This window comes from Dunckerocampus dactyliophorus, chromosome 19 (assembly GCF_027744805.1).
Source record: "Dunckerocampus dactyliophorus isolate RoL2022-P2 chromosome 19, RoL_Ddac_1.1, whole genome shotgun sequence".
NCBI lineage: Eukaryota > Metazoa > Chordata > Actinopteri > Syngnathiformes > Syngnathidae > Dunckerocampus > Dunckerocampus dactyliophorus.
Window position 1 is genome coordinate 11,376,304 of NC_072837.1, and position 20,691 is coordinate 11,396,994.

Genomic DNA, 20,691 nt, shown 5'->3' on the forward strand with positions numbered 1-20,691 from the left:
CTCATGAGGTCTGTTGACGTTGGTGTTTCAGCAGTTTCCATGATCTGAAACAGTTAAGTGTCACAAACATGTAAAAAAAACAACCAATCAGGAAGTGGGTAAACACTTTTCACACCACTGTGTATATATATATATATATATATATATATATATATATACTGTATATGTATGTATCCTGGTTGCGCAGGTTCAAGGCCGAGACCAGGGATCTTGGTCTCAAAAAGGTTGGTGACCATTGTTTTACACTGTTTGATTTTTGAAAGTGAACGGTAAATTTGCAAAAATTACATTTACAGTTCATGGACAAACTAGCTCGCAGCTCAGTGTCATTTCCGGAAAGGACGTCATCGGGGTAAAATCGCTCAGGTCAACAAACAAGACAGCGTTCGAGAACATGGACATCCAGTCTGGAGTCCAAATAGTGTTGAGCCCCAGAAAATGGAGGTAATCCGCATCAAATGGCTCTAACTCCTAAACGGTAATGTTATTTTAGTGAAAGCCCTTAATTTAAAAGTAAGAATACACAATTGACATCTACACATGACATAAAACATTGTACATGGCGGCAATCTCGCATCGGCAAAGAGACGTTCAGCTGCTTGAAAAAAAAAAATGTTGCTTTTTATTTGGGCAGGCATTAGTCAGGATGGCAATAAACCTGACACACCATAGGAATGGGGGGGGGGGGGTAACTACAAAGAACACTAACCATGGCCATGGTGTAGACACAAATCAAAGCAATAAGCACTATAAAATACAGCAGACTTAACACCACCAGATAAGCAGACACACATACGGGCAACTACAGATCCTACAGGCAGTGACAAACGACCACTTACATAACATTAAAAACGGAATTCTTACAACAATTTGCAAAGCATGCTGGGAAGCAGCAAGTGCTCCCAGCGACGCTACAATATGATACACGACTCAGTAGGATTCTTTTTAATGCCAAAATAACAATCATTTCTGCAAACTCATCAACACAGATTTTGTATCATAAATATAAGTTGGTCACGCTTTACAATAAAGGTACACAAAATTACAGAAGTTAATGAGGAATGAACCTACCTAACCACTACTCAGTTACTCATTAGTTCCTCAGTAACTACCCTAAATATATGTGCCTTAGTTCCTCAGTAACGACTATACTCATTAGTTCCTCATTAGTTCCTCAGTGACTACCCTTAATATATGTGCCTTAGTTTCTCAGTAACTACTGTACTCATTAGTTCCCCATTAGTTCTTCATTAGTTCCTCAGTAAGTACCCTAAATTTATGTGCCTTAGTTCCTCAGTAACTACTGTACTCATTAGTTCTTCATTAGTTCCTCAGTAAGTACCCTAAATTTATGTGCCTTAGTACCTCAGTAACTACTGTACTCATTAGTTCCTCATTAGTTCTTCATTAGTTCCTCAGTAACTACCCTTAATATATGTGTCTCAGTTCCTCAGTAACTACTGTGCTCATTAGTTCCTCATTAGTTCTTCATTAGTTCCTCAGTAACTACCCTTAATATATGTGCCTTAGTTCCTCAGTAACTACTGTACTCATTAGTTCCCCATTAGTTCCTCAGTAAGTACCCTAAATTTATGTGCCTTAGTTCCTCAGTAACTACTGTAGTAATCACTACTCAGTTACTCATTAGTTCCTCAGTAACTACACTCAATTTATGTGCCTTAGTTCCTCAGTAACTACTGTACTCATTAGTTCCTTATTAGTTCCTCAAAACTACCCTAAATTTATGTGCCTTAATTCCTCAGTAACTACTGTACTCAGTTCTTCATTACTTCATCAGTAACTACCCTAAATTTATGTGCCTTAGTTCCTCAGTAACTACTCTACTCATTCGTCTGTGTAGGCTCTCAGTCGTACAGGAGTTGTCCATCGAGGAAAAGGCTTCTTGAGACGTCATCTGTACTTCTGTGTAGAAGGTGTCGGACGTTTCGCTCCTCATCCGAAGAGCTTCGTCAGCAAACTAATAAGTGCTGGTAGCTTAGGCCTTAAATACAGTAAGAGTGGGCGGAATTGGTGTGCCAACACCCTCCTCCTATTGGTTCGTTACACTAAGCCTGGGCGGAGCAGTGGTATAATCCTATCCTGTTATTCACACCTACGATAAAAGGGAAGTGTCGCTCCCTGAATTGGGTATGAGGGTGCTGAGGGAAAGAAAAAGGAGACACAACATGTCCAGAGAGCGCTCTCAACCTGTGGGTACCCACGGTGGGCTTTTAACAAATGTCAAAAGAAGAGAGTAGGGAAAGAAACCCAAAAGCCCACAGAAGCAAAAAGGAGAGGAGTGGTAGTCCCTTATGTAGCGGGGGTCTCCGAAAAACTCCAGAGGATCTTATGGCAACACAAAATTCCTACCTATTTCAAACCAGTAAATACCCTGAGACAAAAATGAGTGCATCCTAAAGACAAGGCTCCAAACCAGAAACAGAGCAATGTGGTCTATTCCATCCACTGTAAAGATGAGGAATGCAAAGAGCACTACATTGGGGAAACTAAGCAAATGCTCCAAAAAAGGCTTTATCAACATCGCAGGGACAATGCTAGTGGTCCTCAATCAGCAGTACATCTACACCTGAAAGCTACCAATCACTCTTTTCAGGACAGCGAGGTAAAGATTTTGGCCAAAGAAAACAGATGGTTTGAAAGAGGAGTAAAGGAAGCTATTTTTGTCAAACAACAGAACCCATCATTGAATCGGAATGGTGGTTTGAGGTTCAATTTGGACCCTGTGTTCAGCAGGTTACTGAGACCAAAACCCACAGCTCTTAGTCTTGCAAATGAGGTGAAGGCAGGGCCGAGCCAGAACAATAGATGCTAACAAGCCAGTATCAGAGTCGTTCATACCCAATTCAGGGAGCGACACTTCCCTTTTATCGTAGGTGTGAATAACAGGATAGGATTATACCACTGCTCCGCCCAGGCTTAGTGTAACGAACCAATAGGAGGAGGGTGTTGGCACACCAATTCCGCCCACTCTTACTGTATTTAAGGCCTAAGCTACCAGCACTTATTAGTTTGCTGACGAAGCTCTTCGGATGAGGAGCGAAACGTCCGACACCTTCTACACAGAAGTACAGATGACGTCTCAAGAAGCCTTTTCCTCGATACTCTACTCATTAGTTCCCCATTTGATCTTCATTAGTTCCTCAGTAACTACCCTAAATTTATGTGCCTTAGTTCCTCAGTAACTACTGTACTCATTAGTTCCTCATTAGTTCCTCAGTAAGTACCCTAAATTTATGTGCCATAGGTCCTCAGTAACTACTGTACTCATTAGTTCATTAGAGTCGCCAGTTAACCCAACATGCATATTTTTTGGAACGTGGGAGGAAGCTGGAGTACCCGGAGGAAACCCACGCACTCACGGGGAGAACATGTAAACTCCACACAGGGATGCTGGAAATAGGTTTTCCAGAGTAATTTTAAGGCTAAAAATTGGTGATATTTTCCTGTTTTTTTTTTTTTTTAATATCAATTCATTCAAGAAATACAGTGAATCCCCACACATTTGCAGATTTCTGGAAAAAAAACAAAAGGTAAAATGTACAACATTCATGTACCAATGTTAAAAAAGGCCACACTTTTCACATTGTCTTTTTGCTTCAATTATATTTTTCCCCAAGCACTGAGATTTTACACATTCTTTGGTGGTCCTTGAATGCACCATAGTTGCTGTGAGATGTAAAGTAAAACTTATATATAAGAATCCGGCCTCAAAACCTGCAGTGAGGTGAACACAAATAAATATGTGATGGTAAGTGTGAATTTCTCTTGGAGATGAATAAAGTATCTCTCTTCTCTCTCAAGTTGTTACTGGAGTATGTGTTGGGATTATGTAGACGAAACTTGGAGAAACGCCTTCTCCGACAGCCAGCCGGGACGACCCAGGGACCTTGCGTTCCATTAGCTTTGTTAAATGGGTTAACGCGTTGCCATTTTGGGGAACATTTGGGGGACTGTCACAAAAAAGAAACATTGTTTTTTTATGAAAGTGCACCAATGACGAGATGAGCACCACATGTGCCTGCAGAAATGAGAGTACTACAAAAAGTAACTCATACGTTATCATGATAAGTAGACCCTGACTACATCCTCTCTATCACTGACCATCCCAGACGCCCTCAACTCCCCACAGAACATGGTGGGCTTCCATCCATGAGCGACAGGCCAGCATTCAAGGCTACTTGCATAAATCTGTCGGCCTGCAGGGAGCCAGGGAAGCATGGAGGACATCATTATCATTTCCAGTATGATGATTCATTTGGAGATCTTGGCTAAACAACTGCACTCAACACTGCTGAAGAAACTTCACAATGTAGACTGCCAGCAATCCATGCAGCCTTTTTCTTTCTGTGTTGGCGCAAATGACAACAGTAGGCTTATCCATCCAAATATTCATGGCATCGACACCCAGGGTAGTACCTATGATGGTCGACAGACTCTCCAAACACAGAAATGATCCACAACCAAAAAACACACAAACGCCATAAAAAACATACATGACAGAAATGCTGCTACTTCACAAAACAGACATTAGCCACGCTACCAGGAAGCTAGCCATGCTACCAGGAAGTTAGGTAGACTACCAGGAAGCTAGCCAGGCTACCAGAAAGCTAGTTGTGCTACCAGGAAGCTAGCCAGGCTACCAAGAAGCTAGTCACGTTACCAGAAAGTTAGGCATATTGCCAGGAAATTAAACAGGCTACCAGGAAGCTAGCAAAGCTACCAGGAAGCTAGCTAGGCTACCAGGAGATTAACCAGGCTACCACAAAGGCAGCCAGGCTACCAGGAAGTTTAGCAAGGCTACAAAGAAGATAGTTACGCCAAAAGGAAGTTAGCCAGGTTACCAGGAAATTAACCAGGCTACCAGGAAGCTAACCAGGTTATCAGGAAGTTAATTACGCTACCAGAAAGTTATCCAGACTACCAGCAAGTTTGCCAGGCTACCGGGACGCTAGCTAGCGGTCTACCAGGAAGCGAGCCAGGCTACCAGGGACACCAGACCTGAGGGATATCTGTCCTTAAAGACATGAGCGGGACGCCAGGAAGAATGTTGGCAGAATGTCTTGGTTAAACATGTGGCCGTACAAATTGGTTGCTCTATGATAGTGTAAAATATTACTTCTTAAATTTGAAAAGATGAATATCCCTCAGGTCAGGTGCCGCTGGTAGCCTGGCTAACGTCCTGGCAGCCTAGCTAAAATTTCAAGTAAAAAGTTTAATGTTTTACTTTTGTCATAAAAACAGCAAAGTGTGTGTTTTTTCATCCATCCACATCCAAGAAAGCGTCTGCCCCTTCATCCCTTCATGTGTGCAGCTAATAAGTACATTTCTTCATCTGTGTGCTCATTACGGCCTCAACCTGCTGATTCCAGGCTGAATTTATGGATCTTCCAGCCCACACTCAATCTGTGTTGGCTGCACAACTTAGTGGGAGCGGATGAAGGAAGGAGGGACTGAGGAGAAGAAAGGAAACAAGAGGGGAGGATATGCTGGAGAGCTGTGAGGAAATAACTGAACAGCAACAAAGAAGACACGGCAGTAAATCAATGAAGACGCCAGCTATTAAATTAGAAATGTTTTCAACCAGTCAGGGCAAGCTGGGAATGCCCAACACAACTGAAATGTTGTTTGGAAAATGTAATATTTCTGGAAAAGTGGGAATGTTAAGGATGTGGAAAATTGTTAGCCTGAATGTTTTGACGCCGGAATGGTTTGAATGGATTGGGAAATGTAAAAAACAAACAAAAAACGATTTTAATGGGAACGTTTGGGCCGGAAAGTGTGGCATTTCGGGGAAAACCCGATTTTTTTGTAAGGTAGAAAATAGATATGAATGTCCTGAATGAGCGGAATGTTTGGACATAGGAATGGTTTGAATTGGTTGAGGAATGTGGAAGAAGTAAGAATTCTCAAAATCAAATCAATTCGTGTTACGGAAAATGTAGACGTATGGGGGAAAAGTGGGAATTCTTGGGATTTTGAAAATTGTTAGTCTGAATGTTTTAATGCTGGGCTGTTTTGAATGGGTTGAGAAATGTGGGAAAAATTACATTCATTTCCATGGGAATATTTGGGTCGGAAATGTGGTATTCCAGAGAAAACCAGGAAAGAGCTGAATGTTCCTTGTAGCACGAATTCTCAAGATCACAGAGAATTTTTGTTACGGAAAATATAGAATTACAGGAAAAAGTGGGATTTTTGGAATGTGGAATGTTTCAATGGGTATGTTAGGGATGGAAAATGTGGAATTCCAGGAAACCAGGAGTTTCTGTAATGTAGAAAAGAGATAAGTCTCATGTCCTGAATGAGCTGAATGTGTGGACATAGGAATGGTTTGACTTAGTTGAGGATGTAGCAGGAGTAAGAATTCAAGATCACAAGAAATCTGTGTTCAGAAATGTGGATTTTCCGAAAAAGTGGGAAATTTTGGGATGGATGTCCTGAATCAGCTGAATAATTTCATGTTGGAATGGTTTGAGAAATGTGAAAGTAGTACGAATTCCCAAGATCAAAGGGAATTTGTGATATGGAACGTGTAGAACTATGGGAAAAGTGGGAATTCTTTGGAATGTGGAAACCTGTTAGCTTGAATGTTTTGATGCTTGATGCTTGATCTTCAAATTAAAAATAAAAAAAGAAATGGGACTGAGACGAAAAAAAATGAGTCAGCCATTTATTGCAAACAAGCATTAGCAGGCTGTTTTAAACCACAGCCTTTGAAAGCCAAAATCTTGGCAAAAATGTGCATTCAACGTCATTTTCTGTCAGGCATTCACACCGTCATGATCTCTTGATGGCAAAAGCAAAAAAAGCTTTCTCTCTTTGAACGCGGTCGGATTGTTGAGCTGCATAAGCAAGACCTCTCGCAGCGCGCCATTGCTGCGGAGGTTGAACACCTGAAGACAGTCATTTGAAACTTGAAACCTGAGGGTTACGGAACAAAAGAAGTCAAGTGGTAGACCCCCAAAAAATGTCACCGGCCCTGAGCCGGAGGATCTCTTTGGTTGTCCGTCAAGACACAGGACAATCCCGAAGGTTGTTACTGGCTCCAAGTACAGTCTAATAACCATCAGACGCCGAAGGGTTTTAAGAAGAAAAAACGCCTTCTAAAGGTCCCGTCTCCTTCAATGCCACAAAATTACCCGTTTAGAATTTGCATGAGAGCACCAAACATGGGACATTGAAAGGTGGAAGAAAGTTTTATTCTCTGATGAGAAAAAATGTAACCCTGACGGTCCTGATGACTTTCAATGTTACCGGCATGACAAGGAGAACCCACCCGAGATATTTTCCCCATACGGCACAGTGGAGGGGGCGCCATCATGATCTGGGCTGCTTTATACTTCAATGGAACAATGGAGCTTCAGGTTGTGCAGGGGCGTCAAATGGCAGCTGGCTATGTGGAGATGTTACAGGGGGCATCTCTCATGACTGAAGGCCCTCGTCTGTGTGGGAATGACTGGCACTTCCAACAGGACAACACTGCAGTTCACAATGCCTGCTTGACAAAGGACTTCTTCCAGAGGAATAACCTCACTCTTTTAGACCATCCTGCGTGTTCCCCTGATCTAAATCCAATTGAGAACACTTGGGGATGGATGGCAAGGGAAGTTTACAAAACGGACATCAGTTCCAGACAGTGGATGCCCTCCGTGAAGCCATCTTCACCAACTGGAGTAACATTCTCACTAGCCTCCTGGAAACACTGGCATCAAGCGTGCCCAAACCCATTTTTCCAAACAGGAATGGCGCAGTTACTCATTGCTAAGTTTGTATTTTAGGGGGATTTCAGAGGTTTCTGAGCTGGGGTCTTAAACTTTTGATCAGATGATGAACAGCCTATTTCAAAGAAATGTAAAACGAGACAAGACCAGTCCAGTCTTAACAAAAATAAATCTCTGTGATTAATACATATAAATATCAAATACATTTCTTCACCTAATAGAATAGAATAGAAATTCTATAAGAAACAGTACAGAACACACGTTGGTTGGACTTTGTAACAATCACTTTAATAGTTCAATTCAAGTAAATAAAACTTACAAATGTATGATGACATCAACCCTAAAACGCATGTCTAAAGATTGAATCCAGCAATCAAACGGTTCACGTATCATTTTGCCCGTTCTTTATCACAGGATAATGTTTTTTCTCAGCTTAAAATCTTTATGATGGCAATATCTCATACCTGTGAAATAATGAGATGCTCAGAACAAAATAAGGCCCATCCAAAGCTGAGGAACCAGCCGGACACCAGTGCTCGACGTTGTTTTTGGAATGCATAAGTTAGAATTCTTGCGAGATGCGACATAGAGCCCAGGGTGTCCATAAAGTCAGGATATAGATACATTATACAAAAAAATGATTTAATTCATAGCTAAGTAACAAATACATTTAAAAAATGCAGTTAATTATTTTAAAAATAAATGTTAAAAACTAATAAATAAAACATAAGTAAGGACATAAAAAATGATAAATTACAAATATTTGTATATTACATTTGTTAATTTTTTACAATAATTCTATAACATTGAATATAACAAGACTTTAGGGGCACCCTGTATCATAAATATTGTTTTCAACAATATTTATAAAAGGCAGAAATTACCAAGTGTTGTGCCTTTCTTGCACAAAGTGTTGCTTTTTGTGCAGCCCGGCCTGTAATGTAGTACGAATGCTCCATGCTGACAAGGAACATCAAGAAAGAAGTGAACTACTCACATCTTAACAGTAATAGAAACGAAAAGAGAAAATAGTGATCCGGTTTGCTTTCACGGTGAAAAAAAAAAAAGGAGATTTCTCTTTAATAAGGTAACAACACAGGCACACACTTCAAGTAATTTCAGGTACTAATTGAAGGATTCACCACGATGCAATCATACAGAAAAAAAAGATTAATGCCCCGAATGTGGGATGTAGCACTGAGAAAACTTGAAATAAAAAAAAGGTAATTTATGTTAATAAAATGAATAAAATAAGTGCAGTTTTCTCAGGCTATGTCGACGGACGCTACACTCCCAATTCGGCCGGTCAATCACAACAAATTGCATATTGAATTCCACATTTCTCTTTGTGAAATGTGCAGAGGCTTCCATGTGAAATTACAAAAATATACAAATATGATCTGAACGATGCCATCTGTTAGTAAAAAAATCATAACTAGGCTTCATATTCTAGATGGAAATTGAGGTATTTCAGGAGTTTGTCGCTGCTTACATGCTTTAACTCTAACCCGGGATCTAGAGTCAAATCCTACGAGAAAAATGTTCCCCTCTCCTGCTGTCACATGATTGTCTGGATTTTCAAAACCCTGAACCCCCCTCCCCTCCAGAGCAGCTTAATCTAAACCAGGATTGTCCAATGTCCAAAGTGAGACCTGGAGGCCTTTTTTTTTTTTTTTTTTTGCGTCAGCTCTCGGTATATTGTAAAAATAAAATAAACTAATTATCAATGAGATGCAGACAAAGTTCGGTTCAGTTTTCTGATGATTCTGTTTTCGTACGCTGTCTCAGTCTCAGTGCACCCTGTACCGTATAATTCCACGGAAAGGACCCTACGCTTTGTCGACTCACCATCGCTGCGACTGCTACTGCCACAGGGCCCCAAAAAATCCGCGAGCGGCAGCAATCTGATAAAGAAGGTGAGAAACATATGACGACACAGTGACAGTGCGCATAAAGACCACCCTCCTTGCGGTCTCTGCACATGAGCAGAAAGTGGCAGTGAGCGGCTATTAAGAGACCACAAGCGCGAGTGTCGTGGTCTTAATGCACGCCGATTATGGTTCTAATGCGCATTCATTTTGGCACTGGATGGCGTCCCCTCCCCTCCTGTCTCACCATCTTCGCCAGAGTATTCAATAAAGTTAATTCATCCATTTCATTCCTCATTTATAATCATTTCACAGTTTGTTTTCTGCATGTAAAACTATCATTATTATATATTAAATGTACCTCTTTGTTCATATTTTGGGGTGTCTGGAATGGATTCAATGGATTTGCACGATTTCCTACGGGAAAAATTGCTTCGGTTTTTGTACGTTTCCGTTTCAGACCTTTTGGAATGGAACGAAAACCAATGTACCGCTGTATATTATTATTAATAATTAATAATAGCATCTTTAATGTCCAAAATGTGTCAAAGTGGCCACGAGCATCCGTCATGAAAAGCTTGGACAACCCTGGTGTAAACAGAACATATAAGGCAACTAAGGCATGGAGCTTCATCACCCCCAACTTATTCTGATAAATCAGACTCGTTGACATGACAAATCAACATTTCCGTTTCTCTTAAAAGTAACCGGAAGTGTTAGAACACAGTACTGTAAGGCATGTGACCAGTGTAGGGAGTAGCGCGGCTACGGTTTCAAAGTAATTACTATTTCACGCTAAATAGCTAGTCAACAAGAGTTGTGGTTGCACTGCCCCCTAGCGTTATAGTAGAAAGTTGCAAGTCACAAGCTCAGCCCTCAGCCTTACACATGTCGCTACAAAGCTAAACCCCAAAGCTAAACCCCAATTATTTGACATATTTGAAGGTTTTAACGCAATAATGACTTTCCCCGATAACTAATTACATTTATGAAGGAGTCATTCCGTGACAAATTTGGTTACTTTTTTGGTAAAGTAACTAGTAACTAATTATTTTTGCATGATTTTGCCTCTTTAAATTTTTTTTTTTTTTTTATTTAAAACAACGGATGACTGCAAGCCACGACGAGATGAGCAAGAATTCTTTAGATTCCAAAAAGCGATGATAATGAAGCAACAACAACCAAAAACAAGAAAAACATCAACATCAATTAGTCACATACTGGCAACATGTTTAAAGTAAACATCATTCATTGTGGTACTTATCAAGGACCTTGAACACCACATTCTACCCTATTTAATTCATTCAATAACGTCTCATGGGTTTAAAAGTGACACTTTTACACTTGCCACTTGGCCATGTAGTTCAAATAAATCGCAGGCAGTATCGATTACACCTCTAGGGGGCGCCAATGTAATTCAGGCAAAGTACAGCATCTTTTAGCCATGATGTACAGTGTATGTTGTTACATACATATTACATGGTTAATGCTAAATGTATTTCTTATTTGACAAGAATGTGACACTTACTTGTGCTTAGTACCACAAATATGTTGAACAAAGGAATATATATTGAGTGTCTTATTTGCATTTTTGCAAGTAAGCTTTCCATAGCAATCTTAAGGCTAATTATTAGCTATATTTTCCTAGCTTATTTTATGAATTCATTAAAGTAATATAGTACAAATAGTTGAATTGTAATATTTTACACCTTATTAAAGTTTAAGCATTGTTAAATGGGTTTAAAATGAGCTTTAATGGCTACAAATAAGCTTGTGGAAATGAGCTAGCTTACCTACCACACTGCCATTTTGGGGAAGCCATTTTGGGATAGTCACATGACAACCACAACCAAATGTGTGAGCTCATGTCAAGCCCAAAGCTGTGTAGGACACATTTAAATTTGAAAATAAATGTGAAATAAGCTCACAACGTAAGTGCTAATGTTTAAAATAGCTTCTTTTATAAATTCATACATGCTTGAGGGGTTAGAATTTTTTTAAAACTTAAAATACTGAAAGCTACGCTATGCCTGACTCGGCAACAGTATAGCAACACTACCACGTCAACAACTACAACATTTACAGTTTGAACGATAGGGGTGTTGTTTTATCAATGTAACCCCAGAACTGGCTAAAACAGGAACAACGGAAGAGGAATAAAAAAGAAACAAGACCTTATTGTTGTCATAACTGAAACTTGCCATTGCTTGCACATTTACTTCCGATCCGATATTGTGCAGCCCTTCATTACCGATACCGATATCGGCAGCAGCTTTTCCCCTCAAACTAATGCTGTGTAAATAAACATTGTGTGTGCGCAAAATAATTTAATACAAATACCGCAATATCCAAGTTATAGAAAATGCCAAAACGCTGCGTGACTGATGCCAGTTTGATGGGGTCTCACACACAAATACCGATATGATCAGATATCTCGTTTTTATGTCAATTTTGACCGATAATACAGTCATTGGACATAGGAGGACCTTAGGGGCAAAAAGCTGAAGGACTTGGACAGTCAATATTAATGTTTACTTTGTTTACTTATTTTGCACTATTCATTTTGCTATGTAATAGAAATTAGGGGAATAATGGTACTCTTTTGTTGATGTTGTTACACTTGTATTTTGCTAAACTGTTCATAGTTTGTTGATAAAAAAATATTTTGTTTGCCTAAAATCGTGTCCTCTGTTTTATTATGATTATAATTAGGATCTACAAATTGAAAGGCAAAAATCACAAAGTCATTCACTGATCTTGAAACATTTGAATTACAAAGTATTGGTATCCGCAAAACTGGCCCTATAAGTACCTGGTAATGGATCGATACCGACATTTGCTGTATCACCTCAGTTCAGGTGGAGCTCACTTAAACAAGACGTACATCACAGGCCTAAAAATACAGTGGCACCCCACATATTTGCAACTCGTAAATGCTCGATCAAAACATTATTTTTTGCTAATAATCTCCAGAATTATGCTGTTTATAGAACCCAATTTCATTTGGTAAAAGTGTTAAGTGAATCAACTTGATATTTACATCCTTACTCACACATCAAAAACCAAATGCCTACCTCATTCACAGTGCGAACAAAAATAACAAATGTGGAACACACACTGTACTTGTATCACACGGACTATGCGGGTATTGGAAATTGGAATACGCTTGCACATTTGCACACATGGAAAAACAACACGTTTATAACCCGCAAGGCATGCTGGGTAACTGGTGCAGTTACAGTGTGTGTTCCACATGTGTTACTACAATTACATAAATGTCGGATTGGATGCGTGTTGGATTGTTATTAGCAGTGGATTTAATTGGCATGTTTGTTAATATTCCGTCGTGTTATGTGTCACTTTGGCAGCGAGTGTGCGGCCGTGGCAGTTTCCAAACGTACATCTACACGAACCCTCCTCCTGTACTAAATGCTCTGCAACAAAGACTCCGTCGTGTTGCTTTTTATTCGTTTTTAATGGCTATTTTTCAGCATATTGTCACACATTGGTGGATGGAAGGAAGTGTTTTATTTTGGAGAGCAGGAAGTGTGCTGTTGGCGCATCTTTCGCCACCGCTTAAAAGGGGGACTTTCAACAGCACCGTGGTCTTATTTAATATTTTGTCTTAAATATAACACTAGACCGGCTATTAGCTGTTTTTAATGATTGGCTGCTACTTGCCATGTTTGGCCAGAACATTGTGTATCTGACACTGTGAAAGTAAAATGTATGTATATGTGTTTATTTTGGCTTGTACTGTATGTTCATTTTTCCAATTCCTGAGATCTTTCATTCATGTTGGAACGGAATTCCCGACATACAGTCATCCCTCGCCACTTCACGCTTCGAACTTCACCGCTCCACTCTCATGGTTTTTCCAAAAATATGTTAATTAATTAATGCTGTTTTGTGGTTGAATATGGCCTATTAGTCTAAAAACATGCATTTTTAAGCATATACCAACAAACATACTTTTTTTTGCCTGAATTAAGCAGTTTCAAGCATAAAAATGGTTCAATTAACTAAAATACAAATATAAGGCATTCAGAAGACGCATTCAAAGCAGTGATGACATGTAGTATTCTACACTGGACACGACGTGTCAGTAGCGTTACAGTGGTAAGACAACAGTCACTGCAGGAAGTAGTGTACAGAAACCGGAAATAAAAAAGGAACTCCCCCAATGCTAACCTGTGCGAATCTATATTATGTCTTATTTTCTCTTATGTCTACTATACTGGGTAATACGACAGTAAAGGTGTTATTTTATGTCTAGAGGGCTCTAATCATATTTAAAACTGCATTTAGAAGGTTCTACTTTGCAGGAATTCACTCATCACTCGGCTGAATCCAATGAACCGTGATAAAACGAGGGATTAGTGTATTTGTTTTAGATTCTTTGTAAAGCATTTTGGAGTATTTATTTGGATTTATGTAAACATTGAAAATGTTAGTTGATTTTATTATGCATTTTTGTTGTTTTGAATGAAAATGACAAAACGGTATGGCTTGTGGCTTGGCTTTGTGTCACTCAAGATGTCTTTGTGGAACGTAAAGATTTGTATTTGAGTACCCTTGCATTAGAGTATTACTGTCAGTATAAAAACTTACATGTATTGATCATGACAAAGGGAAATTATACGTCTTAACAGTTACTACGAATAGAAACGGAAAGTCATGGTCGCTGCCCTTACCTGAACAGACAGCTCTACTTTAGGAGAAACTACACCTGACAATCAGTACATCAACAGTAGCAGCTAGACATCACTTACATCAAACCAAGGTCACATAAGGGAAGTGCACAGCGGAGGAACCACGCCTTCGATTTGGTTCACTCTCTTAATTTTCTGCTTTTAAATGATTTATTCTCACACATAGGCCTGTCTTCTCTACAAAAATAACACATCTGAAGTCAGAGAACGGCTACTTGTGCTCTTTTGACTGTACGCGAGGACATGCGTATCAGGAAGGTCTTTCGTGATGTAGTCAAAGTGCTACTTTACGGTCTTTTGAGGTAAAAAATTGATTTTATGACGGTACCAGTTAGACACAATTCCACCCAGTTAAACAGACTCAGCAGTCTGAACTCAATTACTGCAATACCCCCACCTCCGCTCACCTTCCAAACCACGTCTGAGCAAGCTGAGATGTGATTGGATGACCGCTGGGGTTGGAAATGTGCTTTTCAAAAAGGGAAGAGAGACAGGATTAGAGAGCTGTTTCTTCCACACAGTGAGGGGTCAGCTGACACAAGGGCAAAGTCGCTCTGCTTTCCTCGTCTTCCGTGTGCGCGCTGTCGCTCTCCATTTCTTTGTCCTCCGTCACCATGTCCTCTTTGCAGTACGCGGCTCCATTCTCGCCTTTCTTGTTCCTCTCGTAAGGCCGTGTGTTGATTTCTTTGGGCTGGTTAAACAAGGCGAGATAATAAATAATGTAAATCCAATTCCTTTGTTCCTGACACCCAAACATATTTTGCGGTGTGGGCTGTAACTAGTTCTCGAGGGAGTCTTGTGGTTACCGTCAAGGGAATATCTGCTGCTAGCTACAAAGTGGTTGAGAGAAACAAGTTCTTTAAGGAAAATGACAGGTACAATTCAACAAAACTTGCATGCAAGGGAAACAAATCAATGCAACCTGAACAGATGGAGTCTCCAGAAAATATCAGACTGTTTATGTTAAAATGTTAGTAGGTGACCTCCTCCTCCTCCTGTGAGGGTCAGAGACAGTCAAGGGCAGACTCACATACTCAGACACCCACAGCTATTTGAGCCAGGTGATAACCATGTAGAGGACTTGTTTTGGAACAAGAGGCCTCTAATCATAGCAAGTCAGTGTGACAATAATGTGTCTCTTAGCAGAAATACGTATGGATGTTAGTGCAGCATAAACTAATATTAGTCAAATCAAATGGAATAACGGACACAAAACATTTTTATCAGCGCAATTAAAAAATATGTTTTCCTGACATTTCCGAACCAAAATTACGTTTTTAGTTAATTAACGGGAGAACGTTGGTAACTACGGAACGCCACAAACAGAGGATCACCTGTACCTGGGTTGAGAATTTGACGTATGAATGCGTTTGAGTGACCATTCATCTAGGGGTGTCCAAAGTGTGCCATTTGTGGCCCGCAGGTTGTTTTACTGGCCCCTGGCACATTGTAGAAATAAAATTCAACCAAAAAAGAAGCCGGCAAAAAGAGGAAAAATAAATAAATAGGCAAAATATAAAGCAAATAAGCCTAAATGTTGATACCAATAACATTTTAAAACAAAGCTTTGTCTTTAAACATATATAAAGTATTCTTAGCCTTTTTACAAAATTTAAAAAAAGTACATAAAAATATCAAAGGGGACCCCCACATCCTTTCATTTTCAGTACGTGGCCCTCGGTGGAAAAACTTGGGACACCCCTGATGTGGGCAATTGCTCCTTTCAGCTTTCTTCCCTGATCACCATCTGCAGGTATGGTGTTGTTACTTCCTCTGTACAGCAGGAGGCATGATTTGGTGTTATTTACATTCACTTCCATCTCCTTTGAAAGAAGGTAGCCACTTGTTTTGGATTTCCTCTGTATGACCTTGGTCCAACGGGGAGACCAGTCGTAAATTCATGCTTGTGTTTTGCTCCATCACTTCCATCCTACTCCTCATTTGTGATATGATCTGTTCCTTGTCTGTACTTTCTTCCTATGTGCCCACTTAGTTAGCTATTATCTCTTCAGAGAAACACTAAAAGTAGTCCATAAGGAGTTGATTAATAACTAACTTGTGATTGCTGGCTCCACAAATGGCATAAATAGAGTTTGCGAAAAACAGTCTTGTGCAAATGGCCCCTTAGAATGACCTGCTCCTATGTTCGGTTATACCATTTGTAGAAATTCAGTGAGGTAAGCCTCTGTGGCTATGCAGTCCTAAAAAGGGCAGTTGGACTAAAGCCGGTGTGTCAATGAAGGCTACCTTTTGCGCCAGAGGGGTGACGCAGCACAGCTTCTCTGTATATCGCTCAGGCAGAAAGAAAAGCAGATTGCCCAAGACCGGATACACTGTTCCCGGGGTCAGCTGCTTCTCCTTCATTGGTCCTAATATGGATAGATATGAAGGACAGTTTATGCAGAAATAATACTGCGCTGAAATAACTCAAATATATCATCAGAATGTTGCATTATGTGTATTTACCTGTAAGCAGGCTGACGATGAGTCCCACCACCACAACAGTGGTGGAATTGTGCGCACTATACCACATGTAGGACAATGAATACAGTGCTTCTACGCCTGTTGGCCTGAAAGAACATTAGAATCTTTGTGATGTTCCATGATGGCGTCAAGTACTGACTAGAGATGTAGTACCTAGGTTTGGTTGTGGTAGCGTTGAAGAGTGTAGTCATGACGGTAGTAGTCAAGTTCTCAAATGGGGACGGAGTAACGGTTGTGATCGGTGGGACTAGACTTGGCATACGCATTACAAAACTGCCAATGCCAATCCAGAAAGCCATAGCAAGGCCTGCTGCTAATCCAACCACTGCACCCTGGGAAGGGTAGTTCGAGAGTTAGAGAGTGAGAGAGAGAACGTGACTACTGATCACAGACATCATGGCCATTCCAGCTTTACAAGATGAAAATACACTTACAATGGAGTTAGCCCAAGGGAAGAACATTCCCAGACAGAAGAGGCCCAGCAGGGGACCACCTACCATCCCAAAGATGCTTAATGCTGCCTGAGTGTGAAGAGGAGGGAGATCTTGGTTATGCAACCGTGGGGTGACATTGTAAAATACACTTTCAACAAACCAAACCTAAACAGTACAGCTGACTACTAATGAGAAACAGGTGCTGCTGCACGCTCTTTCGAGCAACTGCAAAGCAGCCAAACAGGAAACAGAAAACAACGTGAACACTTGTGTTGTATATTGCAGTATTTGACTTATTTTGCACAAACAGCGTTTCTTTGTGAAACGCATCCAGTCAAAGAAAAATAATGAGCTCATTACACCACATTTGCTTGAGGAGCTGCTGCCTTTTTCCATATCGGATATCGGGAGGAACGCATCTCTAGACGTAACCCATTCTCCGGCGAAAGTGACAAGTAAACGTGAAAGCAATGGCTAGTTTCGGTTACGTGAATAAACCGCTTATGTCGACACAAGTCAGACAATCCTTAGATGCCAATTTAAACGGGTTCCACTGTAAAGCGCACGTGCAATTAATGGTTCAGCCCAAGAAAAAGCAGACGTCATGTGCTTATTTGTGAAACGCATTCAGTAGAAGAAGCACACTGTTTATCAGTAATAGATGATATTAGTAAGAAAGCCTATATTTACCATCTCTACATGTGGAACACACAATGTAACTGCACCACACAGACTATGCTGGTATCCAAATAGATGCTTACACACTAAAATACATAAACAATACTATTTTATACCAATTTATAACCCGCAAGGCATGCTGGGAAGCCCATGTGCACATTTTCAACATGAAGTTACCCAGCATGCCTTGTGGGTTATACAGTTGCACAAAATAGTATTGTTATGCATGTATATTAGTAGGGGTGTCCCGATACAACTTTTTCCACTTCTGATCTGATACAGATATTGCAGCCTTGATATCAATATGGTATCAGCACGAATCATACATGCTTTTATTACTTATTTTGTAGTGTGGAATGTTAGAAAATGCTTGATCAAGTGATATTACTCAAACAGAGAAGAATAATCAGCAATAGCAGATATGACAAAAACGGACCCATTTACTTCTTTAAGCATCTGGGGTATAGTTTTATCCACAATGTAGTGGCAGTCGTGTTAAACTTAAACTATTAAAGTCCTGTGCTGCGACATCTTTTTCGGACTTTAATAAAAAATACACTCGGCCGACATAACTCCTAGCTCCAGCCGCTGCTGGATAGACGTGCCCCATATCAATATCGGATCGGTACACCCCTATATATTAGTTATTATTTCGATACCCACATAGTCCATGCGGTGCAGGTGCATTGCGTTGCGTGTGTTATTTTTGGTTGTACCTTGAGTGAGGTGTTTTGTTTGATGACCTCCTGTTGGCTAGTGTTAAGAGTGGCAAAACAGACATTTTTAGAGGCGTCTCAATTCCTTGCGGATTTTTGCCATTACCTTATAGGCTCAGATTGTAACCTGTCCGTTATTGGATGGAATCAATCAGCACACTTCAAGTGATAACACATGCTCATTGTTATATTAGAAGTTTAAAATTCACGAGATGAGGGCGCATGTTTCAAGCCAAAAAGCTAATCCCCTCCCCCCTGCCGCCCCTTCTACACACAAACACTAGACAGTTCTCTAAAAGCTCTGTTTTTATTGACAATAACCTATAGGCCACAAGTATGCATTTGTGAAAATATATATGTGTCCGTGTGGAGATGGCCTTCATGTATTAGTAACATCAGCAATGCCAACTTCTCTCATGCTTGTTTTGGTTAAAAAAAAAAATGGCGTCATTGCCCAAAATTACAGCATAACTCAAATTTGTTACCTGCAACACAGACCCCATTAGGGAGGCGATGTAGGCCATGGCCAGACATATTAAACCATAAGCCAGAGCTATGGGAGAAATGAAGCATAAATTAATACAAAGAATGCATTAACAAAACAAAAACATGCACTCAAAATTATTCAATCCCCGTGTGAATTACATTTGTTATGAAAAACTACCAAAACCAACTTTCAATTAAAAATAAAAAGTGACCATTTGTAATATTAGATGCAATAAGGGATTTAAGACTACAGCAAGTTTAGAAACGTTGATTTATAAATGACAGTTCAATCACTTTGAGTGCATTTACTATCATATAGAAGAAAAAAAAATCATTTTACCAAGTCCTTTGGAGAGCAATGTGGCTTTAGACTCAGTCATGTTTGGAAAATGAGGTTTAATCAGGTCCTCCATAGTTACGGTTGCTAGGGAGTTGAAGGCAGATGAAATGGTGCTGGAAGGGCAGAAGGAAATCAGAGGAATGATAGTTAAGCCAAGACATGCGTTGAAAGTGGTGGGGCATAAAAAAAGTATCCTGTTCCAGTTGAACTGCACAGCTTTCAACTCATTTTGGGCATGCAGGCATACAATAAGACACAAGCACTGCCAAAGCATTCTGATGCTGCGTTCCTACACTACCGTATTTTCCGGACTATAAGTCGCACATTTTTTCATGGTTTGGCTGGTCCTGCGACTTATATTCCGGAGCGACTTATAAATGTTTTTTTTTCACACTGACAGCCGCGAGAGGGCGCTGTAGGCCAGTAACTGCTATCCTATCACTCCTGTACCACTGATTACCACAAATTTACAATGTAAGCATCAACTTATAAAGACAACTGAGAAAGACGGAATCAAATACCCCAAAAAGATAATCATATTCTGCAGATTACAAGCTGCAAGTAAACTAGATATGTTATGTTGTGCAGGCTATTGTTAAATGAATAACTGTTAATATGTTACGTTAAAATACCACCTAATCACGTCACGCCTATTTATTAGCTTGTTGTTCTCCATTTTATTATTACTACTATAAACTTGCCTTAAAATGTCTGTATCCCCCCAAAAATGCGACTTATAGTCCAGTGCGACTTATGTTTTTTTCCTTCTTCATTGTGCATTTTTGGCTGGTGCGACTTATACTCCGTAGCGACTTATAGTCCAGAAAATACGCTAATTGGGGATAGGCTACGGTGGCCGGGTAGTACAAAACACTTCAACAGCTCAACACTTTAAAAGGGATAGTTAGGTAAGTCTCTGTTATTGGACTACAATGCTGATGTGGATGTCATACAACTTCAGGTAAAAAAATCCAAACTATCCCTTTAACATTTCAGAAAAAAGAAAGTAAAAAAAAATGAACATGTCAGAAAACATAACAAAAAGCAAAACATATGTACATTTCAGAAAACACATTAACAAAACGGAGTGTCAGTGAAAGCACGTCGCTGACGTCTAGTGACAGTGAGGAAGTCGTTCCCAGAAAGACCTGACTAGAGATGAGTTTGTGGGGACGTGATTGTGGCCACGTCTGCAGTCATGACAGAGATGTGGCTTGACTTGATTCTCGGC

General features: G+C 40.1%; 1 protein-coding gene across 8 annotated transcripts in view; it reads right to left on the reverse strand.

The window, feature by feature from the left end:
• Positions 1-7,996: 7,996 nt before the first annotated feature.
• The window catches only part of slc5a6a (solute carrier family 5 member 6a), a 30,749-nt gene continuing 18,054 nt past the window's right edge, over positions 7,997-20,691 (reverse strand). For all 8 annotated transcript variants that reach the window (XM_054762683.1, XM_054762676.1, XM_054762680.1 and 5 more), the window contains 7 exons: positions 19,461-19,573; positions 19,120-19,187; positions 17,241-17,327; positions 16,960-17,138; positions 16,789-16,892; positions 16,570-16,691; positions 7,997-15,013 (listed from right to left, as the gene is read on the reverse strand). In XM_054762683.1, coding sequence (XP_054618658.1) covers positions 14,819-15,013; positions 16,570-16,691; positions 16,789-16,892; positions 16,960-17,138; positions 17,241-17,327; positions 19,120-19,187; positions 19,461-19,573 — 868 coding nt within the window. In that variant the 3' untranslated portion in view covers positions 7,997-14,818. The remainder of the gene's footprint in view (positions 15,014-16,569; positions 16,692-16,788; positions 16,893-16,959; positions 17,139-17,240; positions 17,328-19,119; positions 19,188-19,460; positions 19,574-20,691) is intronic.